Source organism: Chiloscyllium plagiosum, unplaced genomic scaffold (assembly GCF_037043375.1).
Source record: "Chiloscyllium plagiosum isolate Xiang-an unplaced genomic scaffold, Cpla_swu_hap1 HiC_scaffold_16, whole genome shotgun sequence".
In the NCBI taxonomy this organism is placed as follows: domain Eukaryota; kingdom Metazoa; phylum Chordata; class Chondrichthyes; order Orectolobiformes; family Hemiscylliidae; genus Chiloscyllium; species Chiloscyllium plagiosum.
In genome coordinates, this window is record NW_028270154.1 from 7216685 (window position 1) to 7243978 (window position 27294).

General features: G+C 40.3%; 1 protein-coding gene across 1 annotated transcript in view; it reads right to left on the reverse strand.

Moving 5' to 3' along the window:
- Window positions 1-27294, reverse strand: part of LOC122556420 (uncharacterized) — a 91156-nt gene that overhangs the window by 7966 nt on the left and 55896 nt on the right. Inside the window, exons 5-6 of the mRNA XM_043703047.2 lie at window positions 6950-7060; window positions 272-371 (exon numbers count right to left, since the gene is read on the reverse strand). Coding sequence (XP_043558982.2) covers window positions 272-371; window positions 6950-7060 — 211 coding nt within the window. The remainder of the gene's footprint in view (window positions 1-271; window positions 372-6949; window positions 7061-27294) is intronic.

Below are 27294 nucleotides of genomic sequence, written 5' to 3' on the forward strand. Positions count from 1 at the left end.
ACTGCTTTTATATAAAAGGTGATTAACAAAACTTAATGGCATCAAAATTATGTCATATTAATAAAATTATATTAACATATTAGAAGTTTTTACCTATGTATTACAAATGGATTAATGCCTCTTGAAAAGACAGCAGAGCAAATTTAGCAGTAACATGTCAACATATGCTCAGAATAATTTTACAGCCACTGTGCAGAAGGGGTTAGTGCTATAATTTTGTGCTCAAGGCACAGTTTGAAGCGCATATCAGGAATTCAAGTGTAGTTGTTACCGTGTCTGATTTGCAGCCCATGGACCATGCAGGCTGCCAACAATGGGTGCAATGAACTCCACGCTTGAATTACTGATACGTGCTCCACTCGTATGTAGCTCTGTAAAGAAGACAACAGAAGATATGTACAAGTTAAAGCTTCAGATATAATGAAAATCTGCATCTGGGTACATTCAACAATTAAGGTATTACAACTGTCACAGCAAAAACAATAATGGCAAAAGTTCCTTAAACTTGACATTTTAACTCAAATATTGTCCCAAGAAAGTACACAGATATAAGTAGATAAGAGACTGAATATCCAGGTTCTGTGGGGAAAATAATAAATTACCTAAAGCTTCATTGTAGAGGACATTCAAAACTTATTTTTAGGACAAAGACAGAGATGTATCATAAAAGAATTTTGCTGTGGTGGCCATGAGGTGGAGAATGTCAAATGTATCTGAAGTCTTTGCTGCCAACAATGGACAAATCGAGATGGGATGGTCATATGAGGCCAGAGGCAAAGAATTAGAGGAGGAGACAAGGAATGAAGAGTTTGATATTAAGTAGGACAAGGTAATGGTAGTGGCTATAGATTAGAACTGGTTTACAAAAACAACAAAACCAACTATAACGCACCTTGAAGAAAGAACATCTCAAAGTTCTTCCCAAATCGGCATAAGGCCAATGGAAGGCAAGCTTAAATACTTCAATGGCAAAGAGCAGTGGTAGACATAAGGGCAAGGAAATTGTGATGTTGGAAGTAAACGTCTGTGGTCAGTGAGGGAAGGAGGAAAAGGTGAAGGCATTGTTTTCATGACAAGACATCGGAATATCTGTCAGTGATGGGAGCTGGTGGTGCTGAAGAATTGAGTTCAGTATTCCTAATGGAGGAATTTGTGGCTCATCCAAGACTGAATATTGACCAAGAATCACAATACTTTTTCATACATATTTGGTTAACAACGTATAAACTTGATAATTTTTTTTGAGTGTAGATCTCTGAACACTAATATATGCAGCAACTTATTTGAAAACTTTTGCTGTCATATTGTTTCATCCTTCCAATTTGTGCCCTTCTCCCCTGAAGAAGGAAATGTAAGTATTTGTCTGCTTGGATGCAATTATAGTTATATATGTACTTGTAATGGGTAATTCTAATAAAATCCAAACTACTCTGAGGTAATTCTTTCTGTTCTTTTATGTATGGTTAACCTGTGTTAAAAGGAATTGAACAGATTTTGTATTAGTAGAAGAATAACAGCTGTCAGATTATTCACCCCATTCTATTATTATGTGATATGACTTCACCCCACAAATAGTGAAAAGATTAATTCTTCACAAATATATGCATAACATTGCTTTACAACTGAAAGAAGTTGGACCCCCATAAATCTGGAAGGGAAGCCAGAAAAAAGTAATGAATTGTATAAAGCAAATTACATTTTAAAAATTCCTTTCACAAAATAAAGACAAATGCATGATCCTTTCATATCTCACGTCCACTGGAGTTGGTGACATTTTATTAAAAGCTGCCACTTTCAGGTACTCAAATAATAAATGACAACAGCTTAAAATACTTCAGAGGAATTGCATTAACACACTGATCAACGTCCCAAGCTGTAAAGTTAAAAAAATGAATCCATCCATTGACGTGACATTACCTACGTAATCTATCACAAGCAGCTGAAGTCTTGTAGGTCACCTATGCATATGAATGATGCCATAGGAAAGAAAAATTTTGCAAATGTAGGAATGGTTCAGAGAGCAGGATGCAGGTGTCTGCATCTACCATAAACTGATTTAAGAATAGCCAATGTGTAAATCTATGCTATCTCATTGAGACACTGAATGTGAAAATGTACAAAGGAATTCAACAAAACAAACCAATCATTTACCCTTTAGTGCTGCATACATGTCTAAACAGCTTTAGAAACCATTTTTCAGCCTAGGGCATTTGCCAGAATGAGGATATGTACACATCATAGTTTTGCCCAATGGGTCATTGGAGAAATATGATACCAAATGTGCATTGAAACACACAGAGCAGAAGGTCCTTAGGCTCTGCTGAATCAGCTGATTACAACCAGAGGTGCAGTTGAGGTTCTACATTCACCTCATCATTCCTATGCGAGGTAAGGAAAAAGAAAGAACATCCAGTTATAAATATCTTACCACATTCCTCACAAGCATTGCAAAGCAAACACTGACTCACAATCACTTTTATCATGTAGGCAAATGGGGCAGCCACAGCAATGTCCCACAGACAGCAATGAGATGAGTGATCAGGTAATTTATATTTTGGTAGAGCAGTACCTGATGAAGCAATATTTGGCTGAAACACCTGGAGAACTCTCTGCCTTTCTTCCAATAGCATCACATAAGCTCGTCCTGCTAGATCAGGCTCCAGATTAATAATTATAATGTTTCAAACAATGTAGCACTAACATGATTTAAAATCTTTTGACTCAAAGATGAGAGTGATACCAAATGAGCTAAACTGACATATGCTATGAAGTTAGTGAGCATGAGAAGAGATCCCTCTCCTGATCACTATCCTCCAGCATTTTTGGAAAATGCAGCATCTGCCTAGACACTTATTAGCAACATCAAGCTATCCTTAGCATATTCACTGAAATGTAGCTATTAACCTTTCACTGACTCAGATCAATTAGCACATCAATTTGGTTCTGAACTTCTTCCTTTCTTGGAAAGTTGTCAAATCTCTATGTGCCAAGGGAACAGATAGCATTCTTTTCCATTCTTTCTGTGTTTTACTTTGTGAGTTTAGCCAGTCCTACATGAGGGGCTTTTGCACAATGACATCACATCTGTGTTCAGGAAGCATGTCCACTCTCAGAAACATATGAGCAGTAGGTCACTCGTCAGCAACGAGACCCTGTTCTGCAATTCAGTGAGCTCATGATTGATCTGTAACTTAACCCCAACTGCATATGTTAGTTCCATGGCCTTTTATATTCTTGTCTTGCATAAACTCTAGCAATATCGCATTTAAAATCTTTTTACCACCTTCCCACGTGAAAAGCAATCTTCCCTTCTGACTAACGGACTTGCAATAGTTTTCCAAGATTTTTGTTTTGGGGAAAATGTTTTTATTTCATTAATTTCAATATTCTATTATCAACAATAATAATTTCAATCGGAAAAGGCTCAAATTTTGGTTCAGTGAAAGAAGATTATTCACAAAGAAACCCCTATGATGCTGGAACCACCTACCCCCTCCCCAAAAAGATATTGGCAACATTCAACAAGTGAGCCAGCATCTGAGGAGACAGGTGATTAATGTTAATTTTCAGGTGAAAGGCCTTTTGAAACCCCTATGATGCCTTGTTGTTTCTGGAATTTTTGTTTTGCTAATTATCATTATCATTTGTTGCATAACATAAAAAGGGGTTGTGCTTTGCACTGTACCAATACTCAATGAGTTAAGTTAACTTGGCATTAGCTGCGTTTTTGCTAGTGATGTCTTTTTCAAAATGTGAATGTAGAGCTAATTGACTGTTTATTTATTATCCTACCATTGTAATCCTGTGGGAAATTCAGTTCACTGAATATGGGAATGGGGCCTGCCAAAGCTATTTTCAAACACCCTGAACAGTTGCCAGAGATGAAGTAACAATTTGTCTAAAGCAGTTGCAAATTTGCTCCAAGAAATGAAAGGACAAAAGTATCAACTTTTCTTATCCCCCAGTCCATTGATCGTTGGAACATTTAGTACTCTTTCTCCCAAATATTCCATTTCAGATTTTGTCTTTCTGCTTGTGTCCTGCTTTTGGAACCAAAACTCTTCACACCATTCCCTTTCTCTGATCTATTACACTTCTCAGCCACGACACAAATTTTCCCTCAACTTCTCTTTACTCTACAGGTTTCAAAAATCTGAATATTGAAGTGACTAAGTCTTTCCAACTTGTCATTTTTCATACTTGGCTCAGCCTAGTTCCTGGAGCAAAAACTATAGTATTGTTGATGTTTGAGTCCAAAATACGTTTACCCTCTTTGTATGTGCTGCTGATTTATTTAGTGGTTAAGTAAGGAGCATTTGATCAATTTGTACGGCTTTTAGGCTTATTACTGCATGCATGAATAGCCATTACAATTCTCTGAAGCCCCACCTTATCATTCCTAACCTTGATTGCAAAATAGAGTTTTTTTGGTCACCGTGGTATCCATTTAGCAGTCAATACTCTATTTACATTTTCACCTCTACAAGTCTGAAAATCTTGCTTGGCAAATCTGTGAATCAGTCTAAATTGTGTTTTGTACCAGCATAATCCTATGGTTCTCCACCTATTTAAATAGTTTCATTCAATGTTCATCACCTTATTATATGGAATAATCTATACCTGTATATCCTTACACTCAACAACTCAGCTTTTGTCTCAGTAAAATCATAAAATGATTGACTGCATCACAGTGCCTCCAGGTATAGCTTTTACCTTCATGCTGGCTAATTAGTAAGTTTTGAAGATGTAGAGTCATAGTCAGAGATGTATAGGATGGAAACAGATCCTTCAGTCCAACCTGTCCATGCCGACCAGATATCCCAACCCAATCTAGTCCCACCTGCCAGCACCCGGCCCATATCCCTCCAAACCCTTCCTATTCATATACCCATCCAAATGCCTTTTAAATGTTGCAATTGAACCAGCCTCCACCATTTCCTCTGGCAGCTCATTCCATACACGTACCACCCTCTGTGTGGAAAAAGTTGCCCCTTAGGTCTCTTTTGTATCTTTCCCCTCTCACCCTAAACCTATGCCCTCTAGTTCTGGACTCCCTGACCCCAGGGAAAAGACTTTGTCTATTTATCCTATCCATGCCCCTCATGATTTTGTAAACCTCTATAAGGTCACTCCTCAACCTCCAACACTCCAGGGAAAATAGCCCCAGCCTGTTCAGCCTCTTCCTGTAGCTCAAATCCTTCAACCCTGGCAACATCCTTGCCAATCTTTTCTGAACCCTTTCACGTTTCACAACATCTTTCCGATAGGAAGGAGACCAGAAGTGGCCTAACCAATGTCCTGTACAGCTGCAACATGACCTCCCAACTCCTGTACTCAATACTCTGACCTGTAATATGATGCTTTTTAAGCGTGAAATTGTTTGTCAGATTGGTGATTAAAAATTCACTTTGTGTGATTAATGAATGTGCTTAAACTGAATAAATTGAGGAATTCAGGACATGAGCATTATTGTAATATACATAACCTTATAATACATAAGTCTATAAGCTAGAGACTAAATACTTGGAAATTGCTCTCAGAATCAATGAGCCTGCTGGAATGTAAGTGTATGCAGATCTAGTGTCTATTTCTTAAAAACTTACTATCAGCAAGAACTTAATGTGATAAATCCAAAGTGCTACCTGTCAGTTAGTATTCTTGCTAGTTTTAAAAGGATGAACAAACCTGTATTACTTTATTCATACTAATAATAGAACAAGAATAATTTAGTCTTCCCATTTGACTAAAGGTGGCAATATATTGATATATCTTTTTGAACCTTTCGAAAATAGTCACGTTGGGGAAAGCTGATAATTAAAAATTATGGAAGATGTTAATTCATTACTGGATGATAGTCCACTGCTGCCATTGATCATTCCCTTACTTACTGTTCGGTTTCCAACTCTGAAACTTACTGTGTGGTCAGCTTCTAAATCCCGTGTGCATGAACTCTTAATTTTGAACTGCATCCTTGACAAATATAAAACTTCAGCTATTTCCCCATAGACTCACTTCAATGGTTCATAGGTGGAGACTTCTGTTAATTCTAGCAGAGACCCTTCATTGGCAAGGGCTACAGAAAATAACCAAGGGACTAGAGCATGTACTCTTCCTGTAAGACATAACTGCATATTGATGCTATAGTGATAAAAGTATGAAGAAGTCTGTAGCTTCGATTGTATTGATGCTTACCTGAAGCAGGACAGTGAGATAATGGAAAGACAGAGCACAAAGACACAAAGAGAAGAAAAATACCACATGGTTACAAGTGAAAAGTAAGGAAAATCCTCAAAAGACCAGGACACCGTCTACAGTAAAGCCAGAACACAGAAAGCACAAAAGACACAGGTTCAGTCCCCAGTTTGTGTTGAGTAACCTGACCTCATCTAGGAAGTTGTAGAGAAACTATGATTGCTCTCAGTGGAGGAGTAAGAGAGAGAACAAATCATTCAGGCTTATAATTCCTCTTTGCATTCTAGTCATTTTCATTGGATAGTACATAAGCATGAGACCAGACATGGACAATATTCAATAGACATGGGTATCCAATAATGGCAAATAGCCTACTGACTCTTATTAACTGAAACTCAAAAATGAAGACGAGTCAATTGGATGAGGCTAGGGTTGGCCTCTTTCAGGAGGACTGGGAGAAATAAAAGAACTTGGCAAGATATAAAACTGAGAAATGTTTGTGCAGCAGCGGCCATACAAAGCTTTGAAGTCAGCAAGAGCAGCCTGGAACATTGAACACATTGACAGTTAAAGTCATGGCAGCAAGAGCAACAACTGCACACCTAATGAAAAAGTCTGGAAGATCAAGAGCAACAGCCAGCATTAGTAATCATCAGTAACAGTTTTCGAGAACCACCAAGTAAGGTAACAACTTTGAAAACAAAGCAGAGGGAAGCCATGTTGATGAGCTTCACCATGCCTCAGCTGAGGAGCTCACCTCGGGGGATGAGATACTGACTTCGCAAGGTTCCTGGTACGTGAGGGCCTAGCGTCATCTGCAACTGCATTCGCGGAGCTGTCCGTGGTAGTGTCCACCCGTCTCTACCGGCTGATGGAGTGTACATGGAGGCGGGAAACGTGGGGAGAAATATAAACAAATCAGGGAAATAAATGCAAAAAATAAGTAACTTGTGAAGTTATGCAGAAATTATAGCACCTGCTGCGGAAAGGGATCATGGCAATTAAATAAAAGGTAACCTTGAATGAGCATAGCAAATTTAAAGGGGGTAAAAGTGCACTCTAACAGAAGGAAAATGTGAAAGGTTTTCAGTAATAAAGTGAGCAAAATGTATGTGATAATAAATGACCCACTCAGTGGATGTTTTGCCTTCTAAAGAAAGTTGAATTAGCCTACCTCAGTCAGGTGTGTTTGATCAATCCTTGACCATATACTGGATACACACCTAAACAAGGTGTAGAATACTGCAATTGTTGAAAGAAGGCAGACCTTGTTCACTCCACCTCATTGAACTGCTTCTCTGGTCAACTGATCACAGAATCTAATTAATGATCATTGTAGAAATACAGCGGTGAATCATAGAGTAGACAGGGGCTAACGGTTTTCACCAACAGGATGATCAGTAACCAGAGGATACAAATGAAGATAACTGATGAAAATCCAAAGGGAAAACAAACAGAATTCCTTATGTAGATACTCGTTATGGTCTGCCATATACATCCTGAAAGATTGGTGGAGGCAGATTCAATAACCTTCAGAAGGGAATCGGATGGATACTTATTTACAGCAATGTATAAGGTTAGGGAAAGATCAGGAGATTAACCAGATCACCTTTTCAAGGACCAAGCACAGACATTATGAGCTGAATGATTTCCCTCTGTGATGAATCATTTTTTGATTCCATGGTGCCATACACATCACAAAGTCATTTTGGATGAAAATTGTTCTTTGGTTTATTTGATCCTGTCATTGAAAAACACTCCAACCATAATCTTTACAACTAGCCATAACTAGCCAAATTACAAATGAGTCCATCATGGCCTTACAATCTATTTAAACAGCTAACTGTGTTTGTTTAAAGTTTAACTTCCTGGCATTGCCCAAGCCAACCATGAACCTCTCTTACACTTGTCCAGCTCTCCTGGTATATTTTAACACAATGATCTTGGATTATTTTGTCACATATTATACTTACATATGTATTACTATAGGTGACACTGTTCTATAGAATATGTTTTAAAATGGTTTCAGCTACTTACATTGATATAACATCCCAAAGTGCAATGCCAATCTAAGATGAAACAAATAGATTTGCCCATTTATAAAAGACACCTTGCAGACTGTCCAGGTTTTGTCAGAGGGGTTTGAAGCTACTCATAAAATACAGTTTATTCTAATTATATAGCAGCAACAGAAGGAAGAGGAAAGCTGCTCCTGGAACTCACAAAAACTACTCTGTCTGAGGTTCCTTTGTTATGGGATTGTTTGCACCACCTGACTGGTCAGCTGACTCCCACAGCCACCTTCCTGGTTTTACAGTTCACTGGTAGTTCTGATGTGCTTTTACCTGTCCACCAAAATGGTGGTTGCTTTAGGCAGAAGACAAATTTCAAACCCAATAAACACCATACTATGGTATTGGCAGCATAAGTAGCCCAGTGCATTCAGTCATTGTCAACTCAATATCTTATGATTTGATTTTAAGATACATTCACATGCAGAGATCTTGTTTGAAGAGAGGCCATGCAAGTTAGACAACCCTATAATTCAAAGCTGGCCATTCGCACCAACAAACAGCAAGAGACACTGTAAAACAAGTAAGTACAGAATAAGGCACTGGTTTCTTTTTGCTTCAGTTATTTTTCAAGACATTTATTAGTCCTGCAAAACAAAAAGTTATTTTTCTTATTAGCTGCAAATAGACATTTACACTGACGTCAGACAAAGCATGCTGTTAGAGATATGGCATCAACACTCTGCCTACGGTTATTATTTATTGCAAGTCCTTGCTGAATTAAATCTATTTTAGTTAAATTCATTCATGAAATATTGCAGTTGTATGATGTCTTTGTTAGTTTCTCAATGAAAGGAAGTCAGCTGTGTGTTGATCTAAAAATACAGTGTGATACTATTTTGGATGCAGAATGCTTCAGAGTTAGGTTTGTGCCAGCAAGCAGTTGAGAAATCAATCATATCATATTGACCCAAGACCTTTTATAAAGTATTTGGCACCCAGTCACCAACTGCCGCCCCCACCTGCACTCCCAAATCTTTTCCCAAAAATGCAAAGTCATATTGGAACTCAATAATACAAGTGATGGACTATGTCCAAAATGGCCATTACTTATCCATGAACTTAATCAGTGATGTCTGCCAAGCCACCTATCTTTACAGGGCATAAAGTTCAACTCTGGTTCCTATCCTTCTCATTAGCATTTGCATGCATTTCTCCAGCTGGGGTCACTAGCAGCTGCTAGACATGATTTATTTCACTTATTCCTTCTCTGATTGATTGGTGCAAACAATGGACTGATGCCTACAACTCTGCCTGTGCTCCCATAGAGCCTTGCATTGATCTGGCACTTCGTCTTTTAATATCACTAAGCTGTAGACTGACTTTGCCAAGTGAACCATCAGGAAGTGCCAAAGAATAGTATGGATGTGTTGGCAGATTGCTTGTAAAACATGCACAGTGTAATTCTCTAACTATAAAACTTAAAATAGGAATTCATTAGTAATGTGGCTATAATGGATATACAGTCACGGAACTTGCATTTATGTCAGCCCTTCACAGTTTTGGGATGTCCTAAATTAATTTATGATGAGCTGTTAAAGTGCAGTCAATGTTCTAGATATTTTCTCGATATTATTGCACACCTCTGAAGGAGGTGGAACTTGAATCCGGACCTGCTGGGGCACACAGTTGACCAACCAATTTGCACATAGCAAGGTCACAGAACCAACAATGTGACAACCTTAGTGATGTCCAATGAAGAATATATATACTTGTAATATGGACCAAGTGCTGGCAAATAGGACCAGATTAGGTTGGGATATCTGGCCAGCATGGACAAGTTGGACTGAAGGATCTGTTTGCATGCTATACATCTCTATGCCTCTAAGCGCTTGGTTTGTGTTTGATTTACTGATTTCTACCACTTCATCCATGTCTTCAGCTAACATTAACTAATAGCAACTTGACTTGGAGATTTCTTGATTTTCTTGGCATGCAGAGTATACTCACTCAGGTGTTTCTAAATTTCTAAAAGAAACATAAGCCACAAATACCATATGGTTGTATAAGCTTCCACCTATTGCCTTAACCTAAGAGATCACAAGATATAAAGAAAGCCACTAAAATTATATTTAAATAATTAAGGCTTTTCCTCTTCTTCTGAAGGAACAGCAACAACAACTGACATTAATTAGTGTCTTTAAAGACAATGAACATCCCAAAGTGTTTGAACAGCAATGTACTTAGATAGAATATGGCATTGGATATTGAGCCACATAAGATTTAAGATGTAACCAAAAGCCTGATCAAAGAGGTAGGTTTTAAGGATTGACTTGAAGGAGGGAGGAAAGAGAGGGAGAGAGAGGGAGAGACAGAGAGATAGAGAGAGACAGAGAGAGGTGAGAAGTGGCAAGATTCAGTAAGAAAAGTTAAGGCTTAGGCAGTGGAAAATACAGTTATCGTCAGTGGAGAGTAAGAAATTGTCAAGGTGCAAGAGACCAGATCTGAAGGATCACAGGACTCTCAGAGGTTTGTAGTGCTTGGAAGTGTTGTATGTTGCTTGCTGTAATACCTGCTTCATGATGTGTAATGTATTTTACTGCTTTATGCAAACTAACCCACAAAGTTAATGGATCCCTGATAAATGTTTGCTTATTTGATCAATCCTACTACTATGACAGGGAGAGGTACACTGATAGGTAGGGATAAGGCTATACAGTGTTTTGAACACAAAATAAAGGGAACAAATGGAAACTAAACTGCAATATGTAAATTGTAAGACTGTTCAGAATGACAAATCTTATACTGTGGAAGGCGGAGATCAAGAATGGAGCTAAATGTCTTATCTAGAGCTTAACAAAAACAGAATAGCATAAAATGTATTTGAAAGCTGCTTCAACATGTCATGTGGTACAACATACTGAACCTGTTTATATTCTGCCAACAATTATGATGGGTTATATAGATATGCTATGCCTGTCCTAAATAATCATCAAATCATTGCTATTTTAATTCAATCAGGGTTTTGCTGGCACATTGCCATGGCCTTGATAGTTAATGTAATTGAGCAGAAAAGCAATCTAGATATTGTAGCAGCACTTGATTTCCTTTGTCACTCAGGTTCCCTATACCACAGGTACTGATATCTGATTCTGAACTCTGTCTGGCATTATCGACTAATTGAGATTTATAAATAAATTAGTGATTTAATTACTTAAATACCTTGATTTATTTTATCAAATAGCCCACATCCCTGGGACATTTGGTTGACAAAATTTAATTTGTAATAACAGGAAGATGGATAAGCTGTAATAATTTAATGTTATGTTTACTTTGACATCTACATAACTAAAACAGTTCCAAGTCCTTAGATGTCAAAAGGTTGTCTTACGTGTTCACCTGAAGAATATTTAATAGGAATTACATATGAACTTGAACATTACCAAATTATCATATGAATACTTAATGCACTTTTCTAATACCTCTGTCAAGTATTTTTAAAAGAAATATAAAACTATTCAATATTAACGTGAAAGTGAATAGTGCAATTTCCAGATTCCCACAGCTACCTGTGCCCACCCCACCTCCTGCAAAAATGCCATCCCGTATTCCCAATTCCTCCGCCTCTGCCGTATCTGCTCCCAGGAGGACCAGTTCTACCACAGAACACACCAGATGGCCTCCTTCTTTAGAGATCGCAATTTCCTTTCTCATGTGGTTGAAGATGCCCTCCAACGCATCTCATCCACATCTCATACCTCCACCCTCAAACCCCACCCCTCCAACCGTAACAAGGACAGAATCCCCCTTGTCCTCACTTTCCACCCTACCAACCTTCACATTAACCATATCATCCGCCGACATTTCAACCACCTCCAAATGGACCCCACCACCAGGGATATATTTCCCTCCCCACCCCTTTCCGCTTTCCACAAAGACAATTCCCTCTGTGACTACCTGGTGAGGTCCACACCCCCCAGCAAACCACCCTCCTGTCCTGGCACCCTCCCCTGCCACCGCAGGAATTGCAAAACTTGTGCCAACACCTCCTCCCTCACCACCATCCAAGGCCCCAAAGGAGCCTTCCACTTCCGTCAAAGTTTCACCTGCACATCCACCAATGTCATTTATTGTATCCGTTGCTGCCGATGCGGTCTCCTCTACATTGGGGAGACTGGACGCCTCCTCGCAGAGTGCTTCAGGGAACATCTCCGGGACACCCACACCAATCAACCCCACTGCCCTGTGGCCCAACATTTTAACTCCCTCTCCCACTCTGCAGAGGACATGGAGGTCCTGGGCCTCCTTCACCGCCGCTCCCTCACCACCCGAAGCCTGGAGGAAGAACACCTCATCTTCCACCTCGGAACACTTCAACCCCAGGGGATCAATGTGGACTTCACCAGTTTCCTCATTTCCCCTCCCCCCACCTTACCTCAGTTCCAACCTTCCAGCTCAGCACTGTCCTCATGACCTATCCGATCTGCCAATCTCCCTTCCCACCTATCCACTCCACCATCCTCTGTGACCTATCACCTCCATCCCCACCCCCATTCACCCATTGTACTCTTTGCTACCTCCCCCCACCCTCCTCTCTGACCTATCACCTCCATCCCCACCCCCATTCACCTATTGTACTCTTTGCTACTTTCTCCCCAGCCCCCCATCCCCCCATTTATCTCTCCACCCTGAAGGCACCCTGCCTCTATTCCTGATGAAGGGCTTTTGCCCGAAACGTCAATTTTCCTGCTCCTCGGATGCTGCCTGACCTGCTGTGCTTTTCCAGCACCACTCTGATCTAAACTCTGGTTTCCAGCATCTGCAGTCCTCACTTTCACCCACTCCTATCCCTGGCCATTGTCTAAAGATGAACAAGACTGTTTGGAATCTTAACATTTACTTCATCCTGAACTAAGATTTTGATTTCATTATCTTTCCATCACCACAGCTTCCAACTTCAGAATTTAGAGCATCACTAACCATTGTCCCAATTAAGCCTATGTGCTGTTGAAGCTTTCTTCCATGGTTGTTTCAACTCCAGCATGACAATTCCAAATACCCCTTTGGACAGCCTCATATTGTTCATCATGCAAAATGTTGAGTTCATCAAAGCCCCACTGCCTGTATCCTACCTCATCCTTAAGTCAAATTCATCTATCATTATATCTCTGTTTATCCACAATAGATCCTGTCACTCACTACTCTAACTTAAACATGTTAACCGGTGGTCTTGCTCCTGTTCTGTCTTTCTAACCTCCTCCAACCCAACAACAACAGAATATTACTTAAATGGAGAGAAACTGCAGAATCAGGAAGGCTAATTGAATGTTGGCTCTTATTTCAAAGGGATTTGAGTATAAGAGTAGGGATGGCCTATTGCAACTGTCCAAGATTCTAGTGATACTACATCTGGAGCAGTATGAGCAGTTTGATTTCCTTATTTAAGGAAAGAAATAATTTCATTGGTAACAGTTCAGAAAACATTCACTGGGATGATTCATCGTATGGAGGGATTGTCTTCTGAGCAAAGTCTAAATAGTTTGGGACAGTACTCACTGGAATGTAGAAGAATGACAGGTGATTTTATTGAAACATGTAGGACTCAGAAGGGGCTTGACAGGATAAATGATGAGATGTTTCCTCTCATGGGAATGTTTAGGGCCAGGTGGCATAGTCACAAAGGGAGGCCAATTTAAGAAGGAGATGAGGAGAAATCTCTTCTCTCAGCAGTTTGTGAATCTTTGGAATTGCTTGCCACTGAGATCTGTGGGGCAGAGTCCTTATGCGTATTTAAGGCTGAGATAGACAGACTTTTGATCAAAAAGAGAATCACGCATTACAGGGAAAGAGCAGGAAAGTGGATGTAAGGAATGTTGGATCAGCCATGATCCTATTGACTGGCACAGCAGGCTTAAGGGGCTGAATGACCTATACCTGTTTGTACTTTTTATGATGTTAATTTGTCAGCACTATATCCTGACCTAAACATTTTGCCTTTCTAACCTACACTGAAATCCCACATCCCACTCTTGACAGCTGTGCCTTCAACCATCTCGACCAGGTCCTCTGGAATTCTCTAATTATGTCCTTCCATCTGTTCCATTAAGGTCTTCCTTAAAACCTACCTAGGTTTAAGGCAAGATTATCATAATACTTCTTAATATAGCCTTTGACTTTTACTTGATCTCTGTCAAGCATTGCGGGACATTTTTCAACGTTAAAGTTACAATTGCAAGTTGTAAAATTCATAATGTCTGTCCATCTCACTTCCATCAGCAGAAAAGCAAACCATTGATGATGTTTGTACACATCTTTGCTCTTAAAAAAAAGTTCAATAACATATGAAAACCTAATGAGAGACATAGGAGGGCATCTATACTATGTATAACCAATTTATGATCATCAATTGGTGAGTATATTTTTTATTTTAAAGTGCAGAACTATCTTACACTTGTAATGTAATTCAGCAATGATCCACAATGAAGATAGAAAATTACTTTGTACATCACTGCCTCTATGACATGTGGGAGTTGAATTCTTGCTGCATGCGAATAGAGAAATGTTAACAGCAGCTTTCACAGCATGTGTTAAAACCCTGTTATTAGTGTTTGCACAGGGAGTCAAAATCAAACAAAGGCATTTAAAACTAATTTTTTCATACATCCTTCAATTCCTCCTTCTCTGAATACTGACGTGAGTTCCTCTTGATCACATTAATGTTGTTGACTTCAATTAGATTCCCTTGATACATTTTCTGCAAGATTTTTAGTGAAAGCATTTTACTTGACTTCACCGATTGCATTTTCATATTGTTCCAGATTATTTCTCCAAAAATGTACACTTAGCACTATTATTTTTAACAGTGACAGTAAAATGCAGTGTTCAATGTGAAAATGCAATACTGTACACCAATCCTCAACACTCACATGTCTGCACATTGCTGCTTGAGGGAAGGATTAAGTCAGTCTGCACTCGGATCAAAGCATCAATCAAAATAGCTAAGAAAGAAAAGTTATAGCATTGCAATCAACATTCTTATGTAAGTACACATTAGTAGTATCCACATTCTTATGTTAGTACACATTAGTAGTATTCACAGAATTTTATGATTCCGTTGATACGACTCATGGTAAATATTAGAATTATCTCAAGTGTGTTTCACAGGAAGGTATCTGTATTCTAAAATACTCTGAAAGGAAACTCAGGTTTCTCATTCCTCATTCTTTCCTCAAACTTTCCTCATTCCTGAAGAAGGGCTCATGCCCAAAACGCCGATTCTCCTGCTCCTTGGATGCTGCCTGACCTGCTGCACTTTTCCAGCAACACATTTTCCGCTCTGATCTCCAGCATCTGCAGTCCTCACTTTCTCCTGAAAGGAAACTCAGGTTTGCCAACTTTCAAATCAGATTGTACAAAAATCATTTTTGCTTCTAATCTCAATTCATAACCTTCCAGATATTTACTCTGACATCTGCTGTCTTAAAGTCAAAGTTATATAATGGAATAAAGAGCTCACGATAGATTTGACTTACGAGGATTTTGATGAACCAAACAAGGCAAATCTGTTTCCTCTCTTAAATAAGCCAATAACCAAAGGGCATAGATACAACATATTTAGCAAGGTAAAAAAAAGACAAGATGGAGAGAAATTATGTCATGTAAAGGGTTTTATAGTTTGGAATTAACTGCTTGTTTGAAGGGTAGTGTAATCAAATTACCCAGGAGCTTTAAACAGGGAGATGGATTCTTTTAAGAGAATTAATTTTCTGTGTCATGGGGAGAAAACTGTAGCATGGCATTAAATTGAGCAACTCTTCCTGAAACTGGCATTGTGGGCTGAATAGCTTTTCTGTACTTTAGGATACTATAACTTTGTGGATCAGTGTGAAAATGCACAACGTGGTATTTGCAAGAATTAAACCAATTAGTATAGAATGAAAATCTGAATGATACAGAGATAAAAGAGGGTTTTTATTTGTAACAGGAACAAATCATTAAGGTAAATATGGCTGCTTTCTCCTCTTAACTGTTCTACTTGTCGGTTCATCATTACTTCAATATTGGGGCGGCTCAGTGGTTAGCACTGCTACCTCATAGCACCAGGATCCTAGGTTTGATGTCTGTGTGGAGTTTGCATAGTCTCCCTGTGTCTGTGTGGGTTTCCTCCCACAGTCCAAAGATGTGAAGGTCAGGTGAATTGGCCATGCTAAATTGCCCATAGTGTAAGATGCATTAATCAGAGGGAAATGGGTCTGGGTAGGTTACTCTTCAGAGGGTCGGTGTTGACTTGTTGGGCTGAAGGGCCTGTTTCCACACTGTAGGGAATCTAATCTAATTTTCTCTACATGACTTATATTGTGAACTTGTTTACTTTATTTGCTTTCCTCTTAACTTACAGGTCAAGCTTTCTCCGTTGTCTAATATCATCCAGTGAGAACCATAGCTAATAGAATAATAAAGTGAATGTTTTGATTTAAAATCATCATGGAACCCAAATGCAAGAATCTTCAGCAGCTCTGTAGCTGAAACATCAAGATAATAAAGCGATACAGATACGTCTTTTTCTGCCCCACCTCCCTCTCTGTCACATGAACATTTCCCATCAATGATTCAATTCTGTTCTCCTTCCCTAAGTTTCCATGACAACCTGTTCATTTAGATGCTTTCCTACATCTTGGATTTGGTTCAAATCACCCCTTTGCTTCTCTTTTAACCTTTGCGTTTGATGCCTCCTTTGTCTGACAACTCCAGGCAGTTACTTTAATCTGCTATGAATTAATATATGAGATAGCATTTCACAATTCAATTTTTAATCCTTTGTTTGACACACTTAACTGTATTACCTCATGAGGATTGAGTGCGACCACTCCCTGCTGTTTTCAACATGTGTCCTTGTTTTTCCTTAATATACATGACATTAAATTTAGAGCTAGCCCATTCAGATGAGAAATTTGGAAACATTTTTCTCTCGACCCCCTTCAAAAAGCTGTGGATGCTTGCAATGCTTGCAAGGCTGAGATCAATCATTTTGTGTTAGGTAAGGATAGCAGGGGAAATGGAGTAAAGACAAGTTCATGGATTTTGGAGTGCTGATCAGCTATGATCTAACTGAATGGCAGTAGGGGCTCACGGGGTTGAATGGCATACCCCTGCTATTATTAATCTCTGCAAAAATAATTTTATACACACCTCAAACACTGAACTTTGTAAACCACAATTATAAATATGCACAGACTCATTTCTTGAATCTTTACTGTAGGAAGATATGACTTAGGAGAAGGAGTAGACCAGCTGATTTTTTGCACTGCTCCACCATTCAATAAGGTCATGGCTATCTGTTTATACACTCAATTCCACTTTCCTGTCTGCCCCCCCATCATAACCCTTGCTCCCTTGTCAATCAAAACTCTGTCTCACTCATTCTTGAATAAGTGGAATGATTCAGCATCCAATTCATTTTTGACAAAAGAATTCCATAGAAAAACTTCCACAGCTTCAAAGAAATTTTCTCATCCCCATCTTAAAGGGGGATCGTGTAAGAGGAAACATTTTGTCTCTGTCTATCCTATTCTACCCTTAAAAGTTTCAATAAGATCATCAGGAGCATGTTGAGTCATAAGACTGGAAGTAATAAGAGGTTGTGATTATTGTGGTGGATGCATGACAAAGAATGAAGGGAATTTTCAGGAAACAAGGAGGCATCTCAAGACTAATTCGGGGAGAAATCAAAACGGAACGAGGCAAGTAGACAAGAGTATAAATGTAGTGGGTTTGGGCTTTAAGTCACAGCTTCGAGGCAAAGAACAACAGGGCAATATAATACGCAACTGCATTTTGTAAATTTTTAATTGACTACTGCAATCTATTAAAATACTTTTTGAAGTAACCCCACAGAGGCTGGTACCCCATCACCAAGTCACTCTTCCTTTACACAGAGAGAGTCCTTGACACTTATCCACCTCCTCCAAGCCAGCTCTCAGAGTGAACAGAATATCTGACATTCCTGTTTATATAGAGTCATAGAGATGTACAGCATGGAAACAGACCCTTCGGTCCAACCCGTCCATGTCGGCCAGATATCAAAACCCAATCTAGTCCCACCTGCCAGCACCCAGCCCATATCCCTCCAAACCCTTCCTATTCATATACCCATCCAAATGCCTCTTAAATGTTGCAATTGTATCAGCCTCCACCACATCCTCTGGCAGTTCATTCCATACACGTACCACCCTCTGCTAAGATTGCTTTCCCAAAATGCAGCTCCTTGCATTTATCCGAATTAAACTCCATCTGCCACTTCTCAGCCCATTGGCCCATCTGGTCCAGATCCTGTTGTAATCTGAGGTAACCCTTTTCGCTGTCCACTACACCTCCAATTTTGGTGTCATCTGCAAATTTACTAACTGTAACTCTTATGCTCGCATCCAAATCATTTACGTAAATGACAAAAAGTAGAGGGCCCAGCACCAATCCTTGTGGCACTCCACTGGTCACAGGCCTCCAGTCTGAAAAACAACCCTCCACCACCACCCTCTGTCTTGTACCTTTGAGCCACTTCTGTATCCAAATGGCTAGTTCTCCCTTTATTCCATGAGATCTAACCTTACTAATCAGTCTCCCATGGGGTACGTTGTCAAATGCCTTACTGAAGTCCATATGGATCACATCTACTGCTCTGCCCTCATCAATCTTCTTTGTTACTTCTTCAAAAAACTCAATCAAGTTTGTGAGACATGATTTCCCATGCACAAAGCCATGTTGACTATCCCGAATCAGTCCTTGCCTTTCCAAATACATGTACATCCTGTGCCTCAGGATTCCCTCCAACAACTTGCCCATCACCGAGGTCAGGCTCACCGGTCTATAGTTCCCTGGCTTGTCCTTACCACCCTTCTTAAACAGTCTTCAGCTAGGGCTCCTTGATTGGACCAGATTAACAGCCCCTATCAGAGAACTCATCCTATGAGGTCCACATGGTTGACTTCATTACAATATCTACACTTTTACATCAAATAAGGTAATAAGAATATGGTGTCAGCAATTAAAAATTGAATTGAGAGTCTAATACTTTATTCCTTTATGCAAGTTGTGATTCTTTATCTGTAAACCCAAATATCAGGTGTCTGCCAACTATTTCTACCTTTGTAACTGTCAGAGGCATGTTTACCATAACTCTCACCCAACATCCATGCACCTGTATTTTCTAAGCAGAATCATTCATCTAATTAGTGGAGGGAAGTTTCTGTGATGATCTACATTCTAAGCCAGGGTATGCCTGCTGTTCAGTGCCTGAGCTGCGCTAATCCAACACAGGCTGGCGATTGGAATGTCTCAGCTTGCTGGCCTATAATGAATGAATGATTTTATTGTCATGTGTATTTTACAGTGAGAAAAGTAGAAAAATACAGTGAAAAGCTTTTTCCACTGTTACCATGATCCAGTACCATTTTGAATAGTTTTAAGAATAAGTAAGAAAATAGAAAGATATAGCTTAAAGAGAGTCCATCAGTGCTAAGCCAATGATGCCTGTGCTGCCATCCCTCCTCCACAGCCTTGCCGCTGTCTACACTGGACCCAACCAATGTTGAATTTGCCACTCTTCAGATGCCATCTTCCACCGCTGGGCTGATTCTCCTCCATCACTTCCTCACTGTAGCGTGAACTGGACCCACCAACATCAGAGTCACATCTCTCGCTGCTGGGCCCATTTCATCAATGTCACAGTGATGTCCTTCCACTACCACTTTGACACCACCGGTGCTGGACCCAACGAATGACAAAGTCACCAATCCTCATGTGCCATCTAGCATATTAGCACCTCCCACATATTTCCCTAAACATGAGAGTAAGTAATTGCTTGGGCTTAAACATGTCCCAGACCCTGCAGTAGCCACCCTACCTTTGAATATGAATACCATGGGTTTAACTAAGTCTTGAAACTCAAATACAAAATCTACAATCAAGAAGTACTGCACTATTGAAGAAGATGTCCATCAATTAAATTCAATTGTGGACCCTAATTCCTTTTTAAGATTAGTGTAAATAGTCCATAACACAATTCCAAAGAGCATCACCTGGCATCCCAGCTTTTTTTTTCATTTTTTCCTGGGTATGGGCATTGCTAGCCAAGCTAGAATTTATTGGTCTTCCCTAATTTCCCTTGAGTAGGTGATGTTGAGGCACTTATTTGAACTGTTGCAGACCATGGTGTAAGTACATGCATAATGCTTTTAAGATGGTTAATCTCTCAAGCAACAGCACCAAAAAAATCTAGTTTTCATTACTGTTTATGGGAACTTGTGCTTAATTTGGTTTCTTTGTTTCCCACATTACAAAATGGAATATAGTTAAAAAAATTAATTGGTGTCTCCATAATGTGAAAGGCACCCTACATAAAAGCTTGCCTATCCTTCTTTCTCTTTCTTCATCACTCTGCACTGATCTGGGCACAGGTTTCCCTGAAATCAACTCACGGAGCTGAATTTGGAACATAATTCAGATAACTTCAATACAAAGTCATAGTCCAACGTGACAAAGATCCTTCTGTACGGATATAGTTCAACACTGTGAACATGGCACCTTGCTTTCTTGAAGAGTGTGGAGTGGAGTCAGGTAAAGTTTTGTGCACATTTTACAGAGGCAGCTGTTCATTTAAAACGCTACCTTTCTCCACTGAAATGTGATTTTGGCAGGTGGAAGCTTGGTGTGCACATTAGACCTGATCAGAGTATGTCTGAATTTTGTTTGAATAGCCGGGGAATCCCTTTGGAGAACTAAAGTAGACCATATGGACATGATCCATGCTCACGCTATAAAGGGGAACAGCTATGCTTAGGTAGAGGTCAGGCACGCTTGGGAGGGGGAAAATCACATAACCTCAGGAGCACAGTCAGGTAACCTGTGGGGTTGCTGACAATCAAAAGGATTGTGCTGAAAAGGTGCAAAAAGCCCTTGGAACTCTAAAACTCACATAAAGCACAAAGTTTGTCAAGAACAATCACAAATTATCAAATTTATCAAGAAGTGTCAAGGAATGTAAAGAAGTGTCAAACTTGTCAAGAAGTTTCAGATTTTTAAATAATCTAAAACTGTCAAGGAGCATGAACTCTGTCAATAATTATCAAAATGTGTTTGTAACCAATGACAATAGAGTGAAGAGTGCAAAATAGATGTCATGTAAGTTGCAGAACTTAAATTTTCCAGTGTTCTTGGGAACTAATGGAATTATATGAATTGGCATGGTAAGTACAGGGGAAAAGGTGGACCTCTTTAGTTGGCATGAGCTAGCACAAAGTTGATTCAGGGAGTAACAATGGGGGTATGAGTGAAGAGGGGACATGTAGAGAGAATTGAAGTGGCATTTGGAATATGAGAATCCATGGAGATGGCTAAGTTATAAAGGGTGGCATGGGGGTATGAAAGGACATGGGGATGGAAAGAGGCTACTTGATGACATGGGTTAGCATTACTGGGGCATGGAGTGTGTAGGTAAATGGGTGTAAGGGGTTTATTAAGGATGAGGCTGGGTAAAGTTTTATATGTTATTTTAATTTTGGAACAGAGAGTTAGAGGCCTGAGGAAGGCCTCCTCAGTTCTTCCCAGATTGCCTTTGCCTGACTCTGAATCCAGCGTGTCCAATTCACCCAGACCGGAAAATGGGCTTTGTGGCAGCCATTCTTGAATGATCTCTTTGTGGACCTGGGTCCTCTCCTTCCTCTGAGCACCTGACCTGTTGTTATTTTCCAATAAGACCAGATACCAGCAACAGTACAACAGCTAATGACACCTCCTGGTGGCTCAAAGGTTTTATGTACTGCTCAATGCTGTATGAGTCAAGAGATTAGATTAGATTAGATTACTTTACAGTGTGGAAATAGGCCCTTCGGCCCAACAAGTCCACACTGACCCGCCGAAGCGCAAACCACCCATACCCCTACATTTACCCCTTACCTAACACTACGGACAATTTAGCATGGCCAAATCACCTGACCTGCACATCTTTGGACTGTGGGAGGAAACCGGAGCACCCGGAGGAAACCCACGCAGACACGGGGAGAATGTGCAAACTCCACACAGTCAGTCGCCTGAGGCGGGAATTGAACCCGGGTCTCTGGCGCTGTGAGGCAGCAGTGCTAACCACTGTGCCACCGTGCCGCCCACTGCCACCGTGCCGCCCACGGTGATGAAAAAGCACGTCAGGTCAGGCAGCATCCGAGGAGGAGGAGAATCGACATTTCAGCCATAAGCCCTTCATCAGGAATGAGGGAACATTGCTCCAAGATTTTGGCAGGCTGATCAAATAGGGGAGGCATTACTGTTGACAGAAACTCGGCTCTTGCCTGATGCACATGCAGATCCCAAAATGACTCACAATCTTCAGTAAAGGCTATCTCTTTAGCCAACTGTAAACCATGCATGATCATCAAGGTGCAAAACAAAAAAGTTGTCAGCTCTAGGTTTATGGCTCAATGTTAGGGCTGAAGGGTCTGTACTGCGCTGTAATGTTCTATGTTCATAAATCTAGAGCTGACAACTTTTTAAAAAGAAAACATATATACTCCATTCTAATTTCATCATAGAATTGGAAAGATACTGAAGAGATGCTTGAAGGCATATATTGCCATTCCTTCATGGTCACTGGGTCAATACCTTGCAGTTCCTACTTAACAGCCCTGTTGGTGTATCTACCATAAAGACTGAAGAGCTTCTGGATGGCAGATCAGCATCTTCATTGCTTAGACCATTTAAGTGGATCATTAATGCTGCATGAGTCAGCAACACTTACATCCCGGAATAATCACAAATAAATTGCTTATATTGTGGAACCCAAATACAAAGGCACTTATCATTCCCAGCCTTTTGGAGGAAATATATTCAATAAAACTGCAATTTGAATTGCAGGCTATCGTATGTTAAAAAAAAATCACAAAAGAGTAATTTTCTTTGAAGAAGTATTTAGCCTGTGCATAGATTTCTGAGCTACCTGCCTACAATGGAAGGTGACCAATCTCATGAGAGTTCTTTCCGTTTCCTTAGCCTGTGGAAATATTGATAATTGGCCTAGGCTGCATTATTCCCAGAAAGGCAATGAATCATTCTGTAATACAAAGTTAGTTCAATACTTTTTAATAATGACAATATCTCCCTGGTGACTTTTTTCACATTTCTTCAAGATTAAGCAGATTCCCTAAAGCTAGATTACTCGAATTTTTTTTTTGGTTGGAGTGGGAGTGGGATGGAGAGAGAAATTTACAGAAAATCAACTTCAAAATGTTCATCAAAATGTGCAATTTATCTTTGCCTTATCTCTTGAAATTATTGATACATGTTGGAATATATATTTACAGAAACAGCAGACATTGTTATCCAAATAGTCAATCTTCATGTGAGAAAATTGCTGCAGAATTTTGGTCACTTTTTGCAGAAGCTGGTCAAATAGGGGAGGCATCACTGTTGAGAGAAACTCTGGTCTTGCCTGATGCATATGCAGATCCCAGCATGACTCACAACATTCAATAAAGGCTATCCTTTTCGCCAATGGTAGACCATGCATGATCATCAAGATTCAAAGTAAGCAGCTCAGCTTATCCAAAAAGACCACTCCCTCCATGATTCCCTCATCAGGTCCACACCCCCCACCAACCCAACCTCCACTTCCAGCACCTTCCCCTGCAACCACAAGAAATGCAAAACTTGCGCCCACACCTCCCCCCTTTACTTCCCTCCAAGGCCCCAAGGGACACTTACATATCCGCCACAAATTCACCTGCACCTCCACACACATCATCTATTGCATCCGCTCCACCCGATGTGGCCTCCTCTATATTGGGGAGACAGGCCGCCTACTTGCGGAACATTTCAGAGAACACCTCTGGGACACCCGGACCAACCAACCCAACCACCCTGTAGCCCAACACTTTAATTCCCCCTCCCACTCTACCAAGGACATGCAGGTCCTTGGACTCCTCCATCGCCAGACCATGGCAACACGACGGTTGGAGGAAGAGCACCTCATCTTCTGCCTGGGAACCTTCCAACCACAAGGGATGAACTCAGATTTCTCCAGTTTCCTCATTTCCCCTCCCCCCACCTTGTCTCAGTCAAATCCCTCGAACTCAGCACCGCCTTCCTAACCTGCAATCTTCTTCCTGGCCTCTCCGCCCCTACCCCACTCCGGCCTATCACCCTCACCTTGACCTCCCTCCACCTATCGCATTTCCAATGCCCCTCCCCCAAGTCCCTCCTCCTTACCTTTTATCTTAGCCTGCTGGACACACTTTCCTCATTCCTGAAGAAGGGCTTATGCCCGAAACGTCGATTCTCCTGTTCCTCGGATTCTGCCTGACCTGCTGCGCTTTTCTAGCAACACATTTTCAGCTCAGCTTAGACCAGTGAGGACAGCCCAAGACCCATCTAGCTCTCTAGCTTGCTAACATACTGCAAAGTGCATTTAACAACTAAATCCCTGGTGTCCTTGACAAGATAAGTTTGAAGCCAGCAAGCACACAAATAATTGCCATTTTTACCTACTTTGTAATGTTCAACCATTATGCGTATATAAGATTTTTTTAAAAAGTGAATACAATTCTGTAATACTTGGTGAACATTTTGAAGAGGAAGATGGTCAAGTAATTTGAATGGGATGTATCTTCAGAATCAGACTGATGAAGGATTTAACTGTCCCTTCAGCTACATGGAGATATTGTGTGCTTCTGAATTTATTTTGTCAGTGGTGGGAATATTTTTCTTTATTGGACTTTGGCATTTGAAATTCCCCATGCAAATGCTTATAATTTAAACACATCAGGAGATAATCACATCAGTGCACAAAAATCTAAAATGGGTAGGTTCTGATAATGTTAGGTGGGGGAGGGGGAAATCTTTACAGAGAGCAATTATTGAACAGCACTGACTCCCTTGTGATTGTGCTGATGTGAAGTGAACATTTTATTTTTAGATCTGCACCTGCAGAGCTGCAGTCTTGACAATGTGAGAAGTAGGCGTATGTGCAAGAGAGAGCATTCAACTTCAATGTGCTCACACCCCTGAGAATTTGATGTGAGTGGATGTTTCCATCTATCTAGGTCAGCAGATGTGCTGGCAGAAAAGCAGGAAGCTTCCTAACTGTAGGCTTGACTTTTGTATTGCTGACATGTTCATGAATCAGTCAAGCCTTGCCGAGGTTGGTCAGTGATTGTGAATATATTTGGGTAGCACTTTCACCTCTGAGCCCTGAAGGCTGTGTGCTCACATTCCACTCGAGAGATAAAAGCACATAATATAGGCTGATACTAAAGTGTGTTTCTTATAGAGTTCTGTATTGTCGGAGTGGCTGATTTTCATAAGAGATTTAAAAATGAAATCTGGTTTGCCCTTTCAAGTGGACACAAAGGATCCTAAAAATACAGAAGGGGTGCTTTTGCTTGCCCAACATTTATTCCCTAATCACCACCTCAAAAATAAATTGTCTTCATGCTGTTTGTGAAAGTTTGCTGTGCATAAATTAAACGCTGTGTTCCTGCAGTGAATATATTTCACGAGTACTTCCTTGGCTATGAAGTGGTCTCAGATGTAAAATACCTTATATAAACTCGAGTTTCTTTTTAACAGTGCGAGAGGCTCAGCATGCATTTTGTCGTTACTGAATTTGTTTTCTGTAAGTTTCCGAATCTTCTGATGTTTTGAAAGTTTTCTGGGGAATGAGGCAGCAACGGTTAACTTCTCATTAGCATCTCCAGCCGGAACTCTATGGATATTGATGCTTGCCCTAATATCTTTGGGGTTACGACCAGAGAAGGGCGTGCAGACTGTCTTTTTTTCGGACTATGGTAGAGAAATAATCCAGTTGTTTCACACAGTAGCAATAGCATACAATGCAAATCAATATTATGAATGTGTTATTCAAGGTCATCAGTTACATCATGTTGAGAAGGAATCCCCTTATGGCAAGGTCAAGTGTTTGTGTTTGTTCTCTTTCATTGATACATATGCTGTCTAGTTGTCTCAGTCTGTCCCTTGAGTGCCAGCCATGTGTAAACAGTTTAATTTGCATGGACTAGCCAGAGATACTCCTATCTTGTCTGCAGACAAGACTGTAAATATTTTTCATCAACATGTTCAGGCATGTTATGACACACGTCTGGAGCAGAAACTTAAATCCAGGCCTTCTGGCCTGCAGGTAGGGACACTATCACTATATCAGAAGAGCCCCACAATATTGTATGCTAAATTGAGAAACTGGAACTTTCTTAACAACATTCCTTCTCTGTGTGCATCTAGACTACAATTAGGTCATTGAGGAAGGGTGACTCAACCCAGAATGTTAACTCTGATTGCTCTCCTCAGATGCTGCCAGAACTGCTGATCTTTTTGAGCAATTTCTGTTTTTGTTTCTGATTTACGGCAACCACAGTTCTTTTGTTTTTCCAATTAGATCAAAGCTATCATAACATCACTATTATTTTAATCTGGGGTGTGACCTATGTCCTCTCTGGCATAAGAAAGGTACCATTGCAGAGAAACAGAAATTTCCACAGTTATAGAGTCATAGAAATGTACAGCATGGAAACAGACCCTTTGGTCCAACTCATCCATGCTGACCAGATATCCTAACCTAATCTTTTCATTTGCCAGCACTTGGCCCATATCCCTCTAAACCCTTCTTATTCACATACCCATCCAGTTGCCTTTTAAATGTTGTAATTGTACCAGCCTGCACCACTTCCTCTGGTAGCTCATTCCAGACACACACCACCGTCTGCCTGAAAAAGTTGTCCCTTACATCCCTTTTCAATATTTCCCCTCTCAATACAAACCTATGCCCTCTAGTTCTGGACTCTCTGACCCCAGGGGAAAAAAAACTTGTCTATTTACCCCACCCTTGTCCCTCATAATTTTATAAAATCTCTACAAGATCACCCTTCAGCCTTCGATCCTCCAGGGAAAACAGCCCCAGCCTATTCAGCCTCTCCCTGTAGTTCAAACCCTCCAAACCTGACAACATCCATGTGAATCTTTTCAGAACCCTTTCAAGTTTCACAACATCCTTCCAATAGGAGTGATGGCTAACAATTTCTAACTTAGGTCTAAA